The sequence below is a fragment of the Diabrotica undecimpunctata genome, chromosome 5 (genome assembly GCF_040954645.1).
Source record: "Diabrotica undecimpunctata isolate CICGRU chromosome 5, icDiaUnde3, whole genome shotgun sequence".
NCBI lineage: Eukaryota > Metazoa > Arthropoda > Insecta > Coleoptera > Chrysomelidae > Diabrotica > Diabrotica undecimpunctata.
Window position 1 is genome coordinate 11,749,170 of NC_092807.1, and position 17,434 is coordinate 11,766,603.

General features: G+C 33.1%; 2 protein-coding genes across 3 annotated transcripts in view; one reads left to right on the forward strand and one right to left on the reverse strand.

The window, feature by feature from the left end:
* Positions 1-10,741, reverse strand: part of LOC140441051 (small G protein signaling modulator 1-like) — an 82,421-nt gene extending 71,680 nt beyond the window's left edge. For both annotated transcript variants that reach the window (XM_072531470.1, XM_072531469.1), the window contains exon 1: positions 10,445-10,741. In XM_072531470.1, coding sequence (XP_072387571.1) covers positions 10,445-10,466 — 22 coding nt within the window. In that variant the 5' untranslated portion in view covers positions 10,467-10,741. The remainder of the gene's footprint in view (positions 1-10,444) is intronic.
* Positions 10,742-11,147: 406 nt separating this feature from the next.
* On the forward strand, positions 11,148-12,063 carry PrBP (Prenyl-binding protein). Its single transcript, XM_072531471.1, is given in 4 exon segments — positions 11,148-11,171; positions 11,173-11,207; positions 11,317-11,637; positions 11,854-12,063. Coding segments are annotated over 4 exon segments (462 nt in total). The 3' UTR covers positions 11,936-12,063.
* The last annotated feature ends 5,371 nt before the right edge of the window (positions 12,064-17,434 follow it).

Consider the following 17,434-nt stretch of genomic DNA (forward strand, 5'->3'; position numbering starts at 1 on the left):
AATATATATCAAAAGTAAAGAAAATTGAAAATTATTTTGAATATGATATTTTAAAAACATGTAACCTTAAACTTTCCTCTATAATATAAATATTTATAACCATCACAAATATGCTAAATTGGTTTCATGTTGTGTTGGTCATTTTTCCGTAGTCCGAATAGTCCGAAAACTATTCTAATATACAATATTGGAAGAGGGGCCTTACATGAAATAACGAATGATCAAGCTGAACATTCCGAGATTGAAGGGGAATCAGATGCTGAGGATGTAGTAGAACCTGACACAAAATACAAATAATAACTAACTACAAGCCTCTACGTAGAAAACGTAAAAATTCTACAATTTACGATTGTTTAGAACACCAGGATTCAGATGATTCTGGAGCACACAGAGATTACCAGCCCGAAAAACCCTCTCAAAACAAAAATATGAATACTTCATCATTAAGTAAAGATGAAGCAAATTTCGATGTTACCAATGATTTTAAGAGATGGTCTAAAGAACCAAGAATACCTATATTGAATTTAAAAATTGTAATTATGCAGAATTCAAGGGTTCGAAAGTGATACCGTCTTTTAAAGACCCAGTAAGTTTCTTTAATGTTTTTTTTAATGACACCTTACTACAGGGGTGGCCAACCTTTTTAAGTCGAGTGCCAATATGAGAACAAAAAAAATTTGGCGTGCCACTAAAATTTTTCGACATACTAACATTAATAATATACGGTACAATATGTATTTCTTATGTAAATTCCACATTTTGCCGTTTAGTCAAGATAGTGGAGGTTTAAAAAATAACGTAATAAGTAAAACATAACAACAAACTTACTTTATTGTTAATAAAAATAAAATAAAAATATTTTCTTATTATCTAAAATTCAAATTATTAAACAGTTACTTATTTAATGTGGTATTTGAACTTGTATTTTTTTAATTAATTCATCTATATTGGGATTAATTTCGGAACTAGCCAACAGAATTAGATTTTTTAAATGCATGTCAGTTAATCGTGACCGATATTTTGATTTTATTATGTTCATAATAGAGAACATTTGCTCACAAACGTACGTTGAACCAAATCTACAACAATATCTTAGAGCTAACTCGTGTAAATTAGGAAAATTGTTTGCTGGTACAAATTTCCAAAATTCAATATAATTGGGATCAGTAACAGTTGAAATAATTTCCCTATATTTGGTTTTTAGTATAGTGTGGTTCTGTAAATCAATAATTTCGATCTGTATTTCAGCTGAGTAACAATTGATATCTTGCAGAGAAATAGAAAAAGGATTTATGAAAAGGTCAACATTCATTTTGTCTTTTTGAAAATCTTCAAACCGGGTATTGAATGAACCTAGCAAAATAGATATAAGGTTTTTAAATTTGTCATAATTTGGAGTTCTACTGACCTTGTTGGCTAATTCCTGCATTAATGTGAAATGTGTCAATCTCTGTTCTCCAAAATCGTTACAAAAAAGCATAAGTTTATTCACAAAAGAAGATATATGACCAACTAGAGTAGGAAAAATACAATTTTTTCCCTGTAATCTTAAATTTAATAAATTTAAATGTCTCATAATATCAGTGAGAAAAGCTAAATCCCAAAGCCAATCTTTATCATTAAGTAACGAGCACTCACTGGGTAGTTCATTGTTTTCTTGCAAATATTTTAAGACGCACTCCTTCAAGTTCCAAAACCTTTCGAGTGCATTTTCTTTGGAGAGCCAGCGCACACTGCAATGGAGAAGTAACTCTCCATCTTGCTCCGTTTCTTCCGCGAACAGTTCTCGAAATTGTCGTCGATTCAATGCCCGAGCTCGTATTTTGTTAATGCAGCGTGTTACAAGGTCAACAACAGATGACATGTTTAGGTCCTTGGCACAAAGAGCTTCCTGGTGAATAATACAATGGTACTTAAAAACTTTTCTTCCCAAATAGTTTTCCAGTAATGTAACAAACCCCTTTAGTCTACCAACCATGCAAGGAGCTCCATCTGTACAAACACTATCTAATTTTGACCATTCAACTTTGTTGACTTCGATTACGTTTTTAAGCTGTTGAAAAATGTCCTCTCCTGTTGTTGTGTCTAGTTGGCGCAAATCCAGAAGCTCTTCGGCATTTTCAAAATTATCATTGGTATAACGGACAAAAATGCTTAACTGCGCATTTTCTGTGTTGTCACAACTTTCATCCAACGCTAAAGAAAAGAATTTGCAGGATTTTAATCCACTTATAATTTGGGAAACAACATCCTGGCCCATATCATCTATACGGCGCATGACTGTATTTCGCGATAATGCAATATTATCGACCATATTTTTGATCTTTACATCTCCCACATTTTTAGCAAATATTGCCAGACTATTTTTAATTATCTCCTCTCCATCAGAGTAGGCTTTTTTCTTCCGGGCTAACAGCAGAGAAAGTTCATATGATGTTTTAACCATAGTTTCCATTTCGTCACTTCTCTTCTGAAACAGTGACTGTTGGCTGGCTAGGGTTTTCTTTTTTTTTTTTCAATAAAGTCAGCTCGCAAATGTGAACCAATAGGATATTTGTTGCTGAAGTCCTTATGCAGTTGTTTATAATGTCGTTCCAGGTTAAATTTTTTCGGAACTGCTACAGACAATCCACATATCAAACAAACAGGCTTTGAAGTATTACGATTAGTAAATAAAAATTGTTCTTCCCAAGCAGGTTGAAAATCGCGAATTGCAATATCATCTTCGTATTTTCGTTTTGAAGTCGAAGGCTTACTCGTGGACATATCGAACAAATACTTTTAAAATTTTAAAGAAACAATGCGCGATGACAAAATGTGCACATACAACGGGGCAGTTTAAAATAAACTAAGCAAGGGTAACGTCGTCCTATTGCACATTACGACAGCTAGGATCACGTGCACCAATCGCAGCAATATCACTCGCCAGAGGATGCAATGATGCCGCATCTATCGTAACTTCCGTAAACCTACCAAGTTTCTTCTTATTATTTTTTGTTTTTCAAGTTTTAATTTTTTTGAAAGTGTTTTAATCCAAAACGCTACGCGTGCCACTGATAGGACTCAATCGTGCCACAGAGTGGCACGCGTGCCGCGGGTTGGCCATCCCTGCCTTACTACAATACATTGTAGAACAGTCAAATTTATATGCTGTCCAAGCCAATAAAAATTTAGATTTGTCCTTTGAAGAATTGAAAGCTTTCCTAGGAATTTTAATTCTAATGGGATTTAATAGTTTACCTTCTATCAAAAAATACTGGTCTGTAGATCCAAATTTTCATAATGAAAGTATTACTAATATATTCCCTCTAAACAGATTTCTTAAAATATTAAGATTACTCCATTTGAATGATAACCAACAAATGCCAGCCAGAGGAACTCGGGAATTTGACAAGTTGTACAAAGTGAGACCTCTTATTCAAAAATAAAAAAAAATATTTTTGGGATCGTTTTCTCCGAGCAGAAATATTTCAATTGATGAAAGTATGGTTGCCTTTAAATGAAGGACTACTTTGAAACAGTGCATGTCAATGAAACCCGTAAAGAGGGGTATAAAAATTTGGGTAATAGCATGTACTGAAACAGGTTACCTCATCAATTTTGAGATATATCAAGGTAGAGAACCTGAATGGACTAACGAATATACTCTAGGGGAAAGAGTTATCTTCTTCTCAGAGTGCCGTCTCCCTACGGATGTTGGCAATCATAATGGCTATTTTTATTTTTGAGCTTGCTGCTCTAAACAAATAGAGTTATAAAAAGGAAAATACAGTTAAGATTTGATTTCACGTACAGGGCGCCTGTGCATCCGCTTATACGTATTTCGGCCTAATAGGCCTCTTCAGAACGGCTTTCACAGTCGCTCTGAACGTGAAAATAAATCTTTTCTGTCTTAGGAAGCAACTCTAACATGGCTTCGTATAGATGCAAATAGCGACATCTGATATTAAAATCCGTAAACTAATTTTCGAAACAAAATTCAGAACTTTGCTTTAATTCTGTGCCTTTTAAGAATTGCAAGGCAAAACAGACGTTGATAAAGATGTTATTAAATAGAGTTATACTGAATTTAATTAAAGTGTTGGTAAAAAGGGGACACTGCATTTTGGTTGTGGAACAGTAAGACAAACACGAAAATATTTTCCAAAAGCACACTAAGTAAATGACAGAAAAATGAAAATGGGTGAAATTAATGAAGTGGTATGCAATGATATTACTATAAGTAAGTGGAAGGATCGTGGCTCAAAATCTGTGACCGTGTACAGCAATATGCATAATCGTGCAGAAACTGCTTTGTTTTGAGAACATCAAAAACTGGAGAACGAGAAAACATCCACTGTCCTCAAGCCATTGTAGACTACAATATGTATATGGGCGGTGTTGATTGGTTTGACCAACGAATGCAGACATACTCAGTAGCTTGGAAAAGTCATTGATGGTGGGTGAAGTTATTTTATTACCTTTTTGACGTATCCATAGTAAACTCTTACATACTTTATAAAGAATCCCTTAGGCAAAGTAACAGTAGAAAAAAAGCAATATCTCACCTTGAATATAGATGCAAATTGGCTACCAGTCTTATAAAAGATTTTTCTGCGAGAAAAAAAATTGGGAGGCCATTGACCATGGAGTATTTTCAAAATGATGGTCATTTTCCGCAGAAAACCACGCGAAGATGATGCCAGCAGTGCTCAAAAACGGGGTTACAGAAACGCAGTGATATAGAGTGCGTAAACTGTAAAGTGGCTTTGTGCTTGGATTGTTTTAAACCATATCATTCAAGTGCCTGAACTATTATTTTTATTATTATATTTTTGTTTGTTTATTTAATATTGTGCAGTACTTTTGTATTATTTAAAGTTCTATACCTGGTATTGATACACTTTTTATCATTTAGTACACCCTATCTACCAGAGAAACTAGCATGAAAATAATTCCTTGATTGAACTCTGGTACAACGGTTAACCAGCATTTTTTTCATAGAAAAACAAAAATATATTCAAAATTTAGTAACTGGTGTACTAACTATAGTATTCCAAACTATTATCTAAAAAAACTTTGAAAAAAGTTCATCATAATAAACTTGCAGCTTCAAGGGTTAAGTTTTTGTAACAAAACAGTAGAGTTTAATGTGTTCTGCTAATGTTATAATAAAATTAACGTTTTTGATGCGGTAATTTAAAAAAAAATAAATATTTAATTCTATAAAGTCTTTTTTTTTTAGTTAATCGATTTTTATCCATTCTGCCATAACAGCAATGTAAGTAGTATAGAAAAAATAATAATGAGTATTATATGTATAGTCCGACCAAAGGATAGCACTAGTAGTCTCGCCGTAGTGTGCACTGCGATGTCCAGTTCTAGAAATTCGACAGTATATCTACCGAAAAGAACCAATTCTTCAGTACATTTTACCTCAAAATTTGGCTGTTTTATGTTATCTACGAAGTTCTTGAGAATAACGATAGTAGTAGTGAGAATAATAAGTATCATCTGGGTAATTTCCATTCTCTTGTCTGTCTATTTGTGTCTCAATAATAATGAAGCTAATATGGGATGTATAATAAAAGTTTTCACTGTATAATATAAGTATATTATGTCCATCCATCTCATATATAAGCTTTACAATTAATCTTATGGAATAAATATCTAACTCGGTTGGATAATATATTATTGTATATTTCGAGGACTGAAATATATCCTTTAGTCCCTTCAAAAAGGGATTAAAAAGGTATATTTAATCCTTTAAGGCCTAAAATATATGCTGGAACACGTAACCGAAACATAATTGAATTTAAAAAATGTTATTTTCTTATTTTTAATTTTATGAAAAAAAGTTATATTTTATAAAAGGTTTTGAATGATCTAAAGCCTAGAAAACAATCATCAGATATTAATTTTTTGTAGTCATATACGCGGTATGTCAAAAAATATGAATTTTATGTAAGAGTTAATAATATCCACAATTCATATTTTTTACAAACCGCGTATATGACTGAACAAATTTAATATTTAATGATTGTCCAGTCGAGATAGACCAAAAAAATAGGTACCTGACAGCTCTGAAGTACCTCGATACCATTCTTCAACTTATTGGTCGTCCATTTGGAGGTATTGTTGGCGGAAACTTTAACCGTATGTCTAATAATGATCATCCACATGTCACATGTATCATGTCAAACTGATTGACTTACTAAAGTATTGATGAGTTGCCATGGCCAGCATAATGCCCAGACCTCAATCCTATTGAACATATATGGGACATGCTTCATCGACGCATCACTTCGATACATATAGCCAATACACATTTCGCTAGAGTTGTAATAAACCAACGCGGAAATCATACTTAATATTAAAAGTTATTTTTTAATTTGAAAAAAAAAATATATTTTATATTAATTTTAAAATAATTTAAAGTTTTTTGTAGATGTTTTTTTATTTTACTATGTCGTGTCACTATAAAATATAACAGCGTTATCTGCCACTCAGATGGATGAATATATTATTTATGCAGTAAACAGTAAAGTATCTAGCACTACAAGTTGAGGTATTCCACATTTTACAGTTTTTAGATCACTATAATGGTTTAATATTTTAACTTGCTGTTTTTATTTTAATTAATACAATTTAAATAGATTATATGCAGTACCAATAACTCCAATCTGTTCCAACAACGTATGTAGCAATATGAAATAGTCCACGTTGTCAAATTCCTTAGCCTTTTTTATAATACTGCAATAGCAGTTTGGCTGTTATCTATTTTATAGTGTGAATAATGCACTAGAACTTCAATGGCGTTACTTTAATTACATTAACTTTAATTACGTTAATATTAAATATCCTTCTCTAAATCGTTTTCACGGATTTTTGTAAAGTTGGAAATCAATGATATTGGCCTATAAATTGAGCTATTATGACAGTTCAAGCCGTTTCTCGCTCTCTTTGCAACATCTATCAATCCAGTCATTTTGACCTAATTCCCTAGCTGCAATTGCATCTTGGACCTCAGCATTCCAAGACTTTTTGACCGTCCCCGTTTCTTTTTTTCAACGTGAGCCCACTGCCACATTCTTTTCGGCTATCTATTCTCTTCCATTCTCTGGAGATGTCCATACCACATAAGCTGCTTCTTTTCTTTTAAGACTGAAAAATGTGGAGTTAAGTTTGCACCCATCTTTATACTACTTGTCGCTTCAAGTTATAGATTTTGCACAGCTTTTGTAATTGTTTGTTTAATGAATTGTTTTTGCAATTCTGGCCAGAGTCGCGAAAGTAGTAAGTACACTATCATATGCCTTTTGAAATCTACATTACAATTAAGTTGTCCTACCTTGAAAAAAATAATTTTCTGAGTTCAATACGATTTTTAATATTGACGTTGCGAAGTTGGTCTTGGACGGATCAACTTACTCACAGCATTAAAGAAAAAGTTCTGTATTTTTTTGTTTAAAATGCAAGAATAGCATCGGTATTAAAATTTTTAAAAACGTATTACAGACTATGATATTTCATTGTACTTCTAATGAGTGTTACAGCATAAAAAGGACTATTATTATATTTCTACAAGGTTCTCCAAGAGGGACTCTTAATATTTGACAGTTCCATCATTTTACGGTCGCCAAATTCGGCCTACCCAGAGAACTATGCGCACCTTGATAGATAAATGTGAGTCCACTGGTTTAGGAAACCATCAACCAACACCGATACTTTGACTAAACGCAACATCTGTTAAAAACATCGTCGCTCTTCGTGAGAGTGTAGGTATAGGAGAATGCGGGCCAGTTGATTTCACGTCGCTTACACGAAATCAGCCTTTTACAGACTAAAGATCGCGGCATATTATCGTGCACGTATAGTTTCCGGCACGTAGCGTTTCCACTCCAGCAATTGGGCTGCGCGTTCACATTTTCATACATAGAACGTTTCAGTTTGGTTCGGTGAAGATATGATCTCGCTTTTCTCGACAAAAATTATGTGCAATTGCTCTTCTTTTTAACGATGAAGAATAAAAAACTGTGTTAAAAAGAAGGTTTGAAGTACATCCAATGCTAAGAGAAAGGAAGAAGGAATGTGAATACTGGACTTTATACAGAGAATTAATTGATGAGGATGAAAAATATTATGGATATTTTAGAATGAATAGGATTCAGTTTAAATATGTTTTAAATTTAATTTCACCTTCAGTTAAAAAACAAAATACTACATTTAACGATGCCATACATATCAAACCAAAAAGTATTTTTAAAAAGAAGAGGTATCACTTCCGTACAAAAGTCCTAATTGTTTATCAGTTCCGTGATTAATTGTCACAAAGCAATAAAAACACGTGGATAAATGACAAAATAGCCTCGAAAATTATTTTTTTAAATACTCTGTACCAAAATACAAATACCTAAATAAACAACGGGGGGAAAACGACGGACATCTAATTCACATTATCCTTACCAACCGGTTACGACTCGTTACGTAGCCGTCGGCATCAGTAAAATATTGTTTTCAAATATACTGAACGGAAACGTTAAGTGTCTGAAACGCTATGTTCCGGACAATGTGCGTTGTTCATATTTAAAACCATTTAAATTATGTTAGTCTTTGTGTGTGGGTATATTTTATTTTATAAAAACCCTTGAAAGGGCAACATTACAAGCACGAACGTTTTCGGAACAACTGTTCCATCATCAGGTTAAAATACAGGTTACCATGCCTGAGCCACCAAAATATTTGGGTAACCCAAAATTTACCCAAATATTTTGGTGGCTCAGGCATGGTAACCTGTATTTTAACCTGATGATGGAACAGTTGTTCCGAAAACGTTCGTGCTTGTAATGTTGCCCTTTTAAGGGTTTTTATAAAATAAAATATACCCACATACAAAGACTAACCTCTTTTGTTATACGTGGTATACAGCCAGCTACAGGAATTATTTTCCTTGTGGATTTTATTTAAATTATATTTTTCGGAAACTAAACGCTATGTGCTGAAAACGCAACGTGCACGATAATATGCCACGACCTTAACCTTAGCGAATTTTGAGTGATGACTTGGGCATGTGCCCTACAAAAATCAACTAATCCAGGAGCTGAAGGTAAACGACCATAGACAACGACGTGTACTCGCAGAACTAGATTTGGAGAAGTTGTACACTGAACCTAATTCTCGTTATAAAAATCGTCTTCAGCAATGAGTCCCATTTTTGGATGAATGGGTATGTCAACAAACAGAATTGTCGAATTTAGGACATCAACTATCCAGATGAGATCCAGGAGCGTCCAATGCATCTCAAAAAAGTTACTATTTGGTGTGGATTTTGGGAATAGGATGGCCACACGGCTCATGTCACATTGAACATTCTGTGCGAGAGATAAGGAAAATATCCAATACACCTGATTAGAGTAACCAAAAGTATGTACAGAAATACAAATATTGCTATTAAAATGCATTCAAACAAAACGAAACCAATAAAAACAAGCCCAAGACTAAACAAAGATTGTAGTGATGATGAGGAATTTAAGATATAAAGTCTTGTAGTTTTTAATCAAAGTAATATTACACAAAGAAAGTCTTTGTTAAAATAGAACATTTAAATTAAAAAATCTGGTTTTGGAAATCATCAGCATCTCAATTCAGAGCAGTAGCTGCAAAATTGTAAATTGCAATGTTGCTCTTCCTATATGAAGATTCAAAGATTTATTTAAAGGTCACCTTGCCAGACATCACTGTAAACTTTATTATTATGTATATATTAAACGTTTACTAAACCAGTTTACAGACAGAACAGTTAAATATAGGGTCTACCAAACCGTTTACAAATTGTAGAACAAAATAAACAAATAAGTACATGAACTATAATAATCATTATTTAGTAGTTACTGAAAATTAACCAGAATATTCCTTTAGTTTGCTAAAATAATTCCATTGTTTACATCTAGTGCAGTCGTCTGTGGTTTATTATTAAATTAACCAAACTATTCTTATCTTTCTTTGATAAGAAAATTCGATATAGATCGGAATAAAAGAAATATTTAGATCTATCAGCGACTTTTTGCCCGAAAACTAGTATTTAATATATTGATCATTAATTTAAAATGAAAAATAAAGCAATGTGAGTTTCATAAATCGTTATTTTACTGTTTATTTAGTTTTAAAAACTGGCAAAATCTTTTACTGGTATCTATTTAAAATAATTCCCAATTGTCGTGGAAAAGTTATAATATTCCAGCATATTTCTGTGATTATACTTAAACTAATGTATAATCGTTTATCAGTTTCTATATATTAGTGTTAATAATCAAAGTATTACATTTAAATGCAATGTCTTTTTGCCAATAATTAATCAAAATTATACGCTTCCCAAAGAAAAACCATAAGCTGTTCCCATCTGCGTCTTACAACGAAGTTTATAAACAAACTCTGAAAATTAAACAATGCCCTTTAACGAACTTACCACTTTGCAACATTTTTAACATTTATTCTCACTAAACCAATCTAAGCCCAAAAAATTTCACTACCGAACATCAACTACCGGATGCGGTCGATAAGATATATATTCAAAAATAAGACGATGTTATCTGTCCCGGCGATTGTAGTAATATGTTGGCAATAAATTAATCTTTTAACTCTTGAACCACGACCATAATGTTTCTATACGTTCGTCTACCTTGAAAAACAATCGATTGCGCCACTCAAGCGCACCGCAAGAGTGCCCTAAGCTCGCGCCAAATTTCAAAATTGCGTCTCGACGCTGGCCCTTTATATGCAAACCACACCCACATAATAATTCAACACCTAGTAAGTAAAAGGCCAAAAAACCATGATTGTATTTATGTCAATCCTGCTTGTCAACTAGTTTCAATGTTGCCAAATGTAAAGATTGATTTGAGATTTTTCTGTTTCCTAGCTTTATTTAATTTTTAATATAATTTAACTTACCCAATACGTATTTTAAATACTTTACTTTAACACAGTTTAAAAAATATTTTAGTTAAATGCAATTTGTATAAATAGGTTGTGGATTTATTTATCAATGTGGCAACTGTGTCGAGACATTTTCGTTTTTGATTAATGTTTTTGTGTACATCAATAATAAAATTGTTGGTTTCCATATTTTCCAATATTTCTACGATACAAACTTTACAGTGATTTGGAACATGGGAAAAGATGACAACAGTAGCTAAAAATTCTGAAGACATTTTAAAAGGTTTTCAAATGTATCCTTTTTAAACCAAATATATATGTTTTAATCTAATTTTCTCCTTTGATAGTGTGTAGATTAATTTATTTTTTGAGGTCAAAGCGTTTCCTTAACTCTCGTTCTAGAAATTGGATCTGTCTGCGAGACGCCGACGGTGGTAAAATATTCTGGCAAGGCTCTGAGGACTTAAGCTACCCAGAAGTAGAACATGAAGCTCGAGTACCTAAGACAATCCTCAAATGTCGTGCAGTATCTCGAGAGTTTAACTTTAGCTCCAAAGAGCAAATGGAGAAATTCCGGTTGGAACAAAAAGTTCTATTTAAAGGGAGATGTCTTGAAGAATGGTACTTTGAATTTGGTTTTGTTATGTCAGAGTCGACAAATACATGGCAATCCATTATGGAGGCCGCACCAGAATCACAGATGATGCCCGCCTCGGTGCTTAAGTGAGTATGCCTCTTTTTGAAAATCAATAATTAAAATTAAAACGTTTATCTTTTCGTCCATAGATAAAAATGAATTTACTACAATTTATTCTTTTTTTTTAATCTTGTTATGAATGGTTACTTCTTTCAATTCTGAACTCAGCCTCTGTTGTTATGTGCATGTTTATATTTTGTACATTATATTTTATTATATATTAATGAATATCTATTTTTCAGTGGCAACATAGTGATTGAGACCAAATTTTTTGACGATGATCTTTTGATAACCACATCGAGAGTTCGTGTATTTTATGTGTAGATACAGTTTACAATAATATAGTTGATAACATGGCTTAAATATGAGCCAAACAATGTTATTTTTAGTTATTTAAGTGTTCAGACTGTTTTCATACCAGCATTTACAATTTTAATAAAAAAATACATTTATACAAATTAGACTTTTGCTTTATATATATATATATATATATATATATATATATATATATATATATATATATATATATATATATATATATATATATATATATCCCAATACAGTAATAGAAGCTTTGACCAACCAAGGCATTGAGAAACCATACATAGAGACTAATTTATGAGAACACTCCAGAATTTCCCACTACCAGAGGCTTCTGACAAGGAGAGGCAATATCACCAAAGGTCTTCACTGCAACTCTAGAAAATATATTCAGAAAAATGAACTGACAACCAAGGCCTATCCACTAACGAGCTAGTGAATGTCCAAGATGTATGTATCTGGCTCCTTATTCCCAGAAATCAACAGAAGAATGAAACTGGATTGGGTATCTTTTGGTAGAAATGCATTTAGGTGTATTCAAATTAAAGATACTACTCCACATGAAGAAAAAAGCATTTGATCAGTGTATATTACCAATCATAACATACAGCTGCCAAACTTAGACACTAAGGAAAGAGATAATAGCGAAACTCAAAGGTCAATGAAGCGATGCATGCTAGGTATGATAAAGAAAGTTTGAAAAAGAATAGATGGGATCAGACAGAAAACCAAGGTCAGGGATGTAATCCACAGAATTAAATCTTTAAAATGGCAGTGGACGGAACATTTAGCGAGAAGAACTGACAATAGAGAATTACACTGTGGTAACCTCTTGAAAATAGAAGAGTCTTAAAAGGTTAGAAATTTTAATAATGTAGGATATAGATAAATGAATTGACCGAGGAAATAAGCGCTCAAATAACTAAAAAATATGTTTATCTTCTTCTAAATGTGTCTATCTTCTAGAGATGTCCCATCTTGATTGACCCATCTTATTCTATTCACAGCAGCTCAAAATAAATCAGTTGACGTTAGACCAGTTTATTTCCTAAGATTGGCCAGCCAGGATATACATGTACGTCCAGGGCCTCTCTTACCCTCAATCTCCCTGTAGAAGTCTGTATTTATCATTACGTATGATGTGGCCGAAGTAAGCCAATTTTCTGTTTTTTATGGTGTTAATAATTTCTGTCTTTTCTTAGACTCTGGAGAATAATTATGTTACTTGTGTGGTGTATATATGAGACCCTCAACATACGTCGATGGATGGATCACATTTCAAATGCCTCCAATCATTTTATGACATCTTCTGTAAGTCTCCAGCCTTCTACTCCATAGAGGAGGACACCAAAGACGTACTATCTAAGAATTCTTATGCATATATTGATACTTAAAGATAAGTTGCAGAGAATCTTCCTAAGGCTGTTGAAAGGGCTTCTGGCTTTTTCAATACGAGTTTTTATTTCGTAGCTGTGATCCCAAGTATCCTTAATATTGCAGCCCAAATAGCATATTTTTTCCACTCTTTCTAACGGTGTATCGTTAATTGTAATTTGGGCGTTTATGTTGGTGTTCTTACTAATGATCATAATTTTTGTCTTCTTGCAATTTAGTTTTAGGCCGTATTTGTTACACGTTTCTACAACGTTATCCATCATCCTTTGGAGCCCCTGCGTACTATCTGCCAGCAACACTGTATCGTCTGCATATATAATGTTGTTTATAAGTTGGCCATTTACAGCAATCCCATCTTCTGATTTGTCCAAGGCCTCTCTAAAGATGTTATTAGAGTATATGTTAAATAATGCCGGTGACAATATTCAACCCTGTCTAACTCCTTTTTCGACTGTGAAGATCTCGGACAGTTAATTTTCTAATCGTACTGTTGCTGTTTGTTGGAGATATAAGTTTGAGATCAGTCTTATATCCTTACGATCGAGTCCTGATGTTATTAGGTTATCGATTAGTTTCCCATGTGGGACTTTATCAAATGCCTTCTCGAAATCAATGAAACATGCATACACATCGCAGTTGACATCCCTGGCTCTCTGTATTAGAACTTGCAAACTAAAAAGTGCTTCCCTCGTTCCGAGTCCTGCTCTGAATCCAAATTGAACTTCACTAAGGTGTTCTTCTACTTTGGCGTATATGCGCGAGTGAATGAAAGTAAGGAGTACTTTAAGTACATGGCTCATCAAACTAATTAATCTATGCCCTTCAGATTTTCTAGCGTTGTAGGATCTACATTTATGTTGTAGGATATGACCAGCAAATTTCTAATCAAGGCTTGCAATTTGTATAACACCCCTTTATTTTTTTATTTTATTTCAAATGCAGTTATTTCCTTACTGGTCAATGACGTTACAGTTCTCTAATGACGTTTCAGTCCAAATTGGCTTTGGTCTCTAGTAATTTTTGCCTCCAACACAAGGGGTCTCACATTGCTCGCCTCCAAGTTCTGATGCCCATCAGGTTTCACGCCTTTGCTGCCACTTCTGTCTCCCATTTTTTTCGTTTTTGTTGGTCTTATGTTGGTTGTTTCTGTTGGTAACTACAGTAAAACAAAAATACTGAGCCTAGACCAGACAAATATAACAATACAAAATCATACCATAGAAAATGTTAAACATTATGTATATCTAGGTCATGTCATCAAACTAGGAAAACCAAATCAAGATGCTGAAATTAAGAGAAGAACACAACTGGCATGGGGCGCTTTCGGCAAACTAGCATATATCTTTAAAAACACCTCCATTCCTGCAAACTTAAATAAAAAGGTGTATACTTAACACATGCATACTACCAGTTTATACCTACGGCTTGGAGACAGTAGCCCTTACCAAAAATCTGCTAAAAAATTAGAAATAACGCAAAGAGCAATGGAATGAATCATGTTTGGAATATCACTGAGAGACAAGATTAGAAACACCGAGATAAGACGTAGAACGAAGATTAGGGATATTGTGGAAGAAATTACAAAAATGAAATGGCGCTGGGCAGGTCACGTAGCCCGATATAATGACAACAGGTGGACACGGAGAATTCTAGAATGGAGACAAAGGACGACAACAAGAAGCATGGGAAGACCTCAAAAAGATGGGTAGATGACATAAGAGCAGTGGCAGGCAAACAGTGGATTAGATTGGCGCAAGATAGAGAAAGATGGAAGCAATTGGGAGAGACCTACATTCAGGAGTGAATGGAAAACGGTTGACAAAGAGAAAGAGAGAGTTGGTGTTATGTTCGGGGATTTATTCTTTAGGATTTTTCGCATTATGTTTTCTATCATCTTCACTACATAATTAGACTATCTCAGTGTACGGAACATAACGAATTGAGATATGTAGGTGGTTCTTTGAACACTTGGTAGACTAAAATTTCGCTTTGAACGCCCAAATGGTCGTTACTTAATTTAATTATCCATTTTTTAGAGTTTTTTAAGCACAAATAATTGAGTTAGGTCTCGGACAATAGAAATATGACCAGAGTGCCAACCATAGAAAAATTCAATTTTGAATAATTATTTGATTTATGCATATAAGATGGATTGTGTAATAATACATACAAATTTAGGTAAAAACGAAAGAAAAAATTTATTTGTTGTATTTTACACTTTTATAAAAGCTGTGAATAAAGTTAGACTCGCCATAATGATTTCCAACCACCAATAGAAGAAGGAAATTCAAGAAGAATGGAAAGGAACTGCATGTTCATCGTAGATAGGTATATTCCATTCCGACCAGGCCTTTAGTGTTTTCCTTTTCTTCCTGATTTTTCGTGTCGACGCCAGCTGGTTATTTTTAGCATAGTCGTTCACAAACATGTCTGAATGCATAGTTGATAGATGATAGTATATTAACCCCTTCGCTGCGGAAAGCGCGTAATCGCGTCTTCTGAATGTTTCATAAACTGAGGAGAGCGCCTTATCGCGTCTTGCAAAGATACATGTTTAAATGCACTGCACATCTTCAGACTCATAAAAGTTATTTCGTTATTCGGTAAGATTCATTTTCTTAATTCATGGAAAGGCTAAATCAGGTAAAAATGAATAAAACGCTGAATTCAGGTATAGAAAAATATATTTCATAACATCAATTAAATAAAATCATTTTTATGGCATCGAAGGTACACAATTTCCAATCGCAGAGGTCAAATAAAATTTCAATGGTAAAACATTTAAAATTGGTTAACATTTAATTAAATATGTCAATGCCACAAGAATTGTATCACAAGCTGTTCGTAGAGGGCGTGTTTGTACATACAAGGTGATCAACTCGTCTGTTTGATACGTCAGTTGTCTTAAAAAATCAAGTCAAATATTCAAATTGTTGATATTTATTAAAAAAAATGCACTTGTTTTGTAATAAATTGAAAGTAAGTATAGTAAGTAATAAATATAAGAAATAGTAAAATTACTAATCTATAGTCATTTCTATTTTATTTTATTCTTTCTCTAGTCTGTTTAAGTAACAATGTAAGTGTAGTTTTTTTATCTAATAAAAACGGGAAGTATCTATTATTGTGGTTGTTTGTTGACAAATGTCAGCGTGGCCCTCTATAGGTACAGTCTTAACACAAAAATCGTCATACGTGCTCAAAAATATTAGAAAATATTTAAAACGAAAGACATTTCTGTTTTTTTAGTTAAAGTGTCTTTGAAAACAAAAAGGATGGGATTTTAGTATTACATGTAGAATGACCACATTATATACACTAAAAAAATACAGATCTTCCAATGTTTAACTAGAATAGCGAGATTTTAATTTTGGTAACAAATTAATAAAGGCATATTTTCAGATATATACTATAAATAGATAGATCACGTGGTGATTAAGGAACTTGCAGGTAACATAACAGGTTTAAAAATATAATCGGCTCAAATTACGAAGACAGTTTTTTCACAGTAGGTCGTGAAATATATATTTAAATGTTACTGATTAGTAATTTGTACCTATTCATTCGAAAACTCAAAATTATTCAAAAAGAAAAAACTTAAATATCAGCTTTAATTTGGATGAAAGCGAGTGTTCATGTAAAATTTATTACTTAAATAAACAAAGTCCGATTATTCAAATAAAATAATTATATTCCGAGTTGCGCCAAATATAGGCAACTTACAATTCTTTGCTGCAGTGTTACGCGCATAAATAGTTTGTATTGAAACAATCCATTTCTGACGTTGTTCTAGCAGATAACTAAGCCAGGAAATCTATGAAACGTATAATCATTATGCAGAGACTAGAAAAGTTCTGAAAATTTGTAGAAGTATAAAAACGATTAAAATGCCTTCCAGATGACACCTCCGCATTGGTTTTGCGTTACAACAATTTGACTGCCACTGAGTTCGTTGACTCGAGGCAGCTTATACATCATACCAAAGTTATTTGCACTGTGAAACAAAAAAATGGAATTTTTAGTTAAAAAAAGTACTCCGAGGATATCATATAACGTTCTTGATAAATTATCTCGTAGAAAAATGTCAATACAGTTTCAATTCTAGAA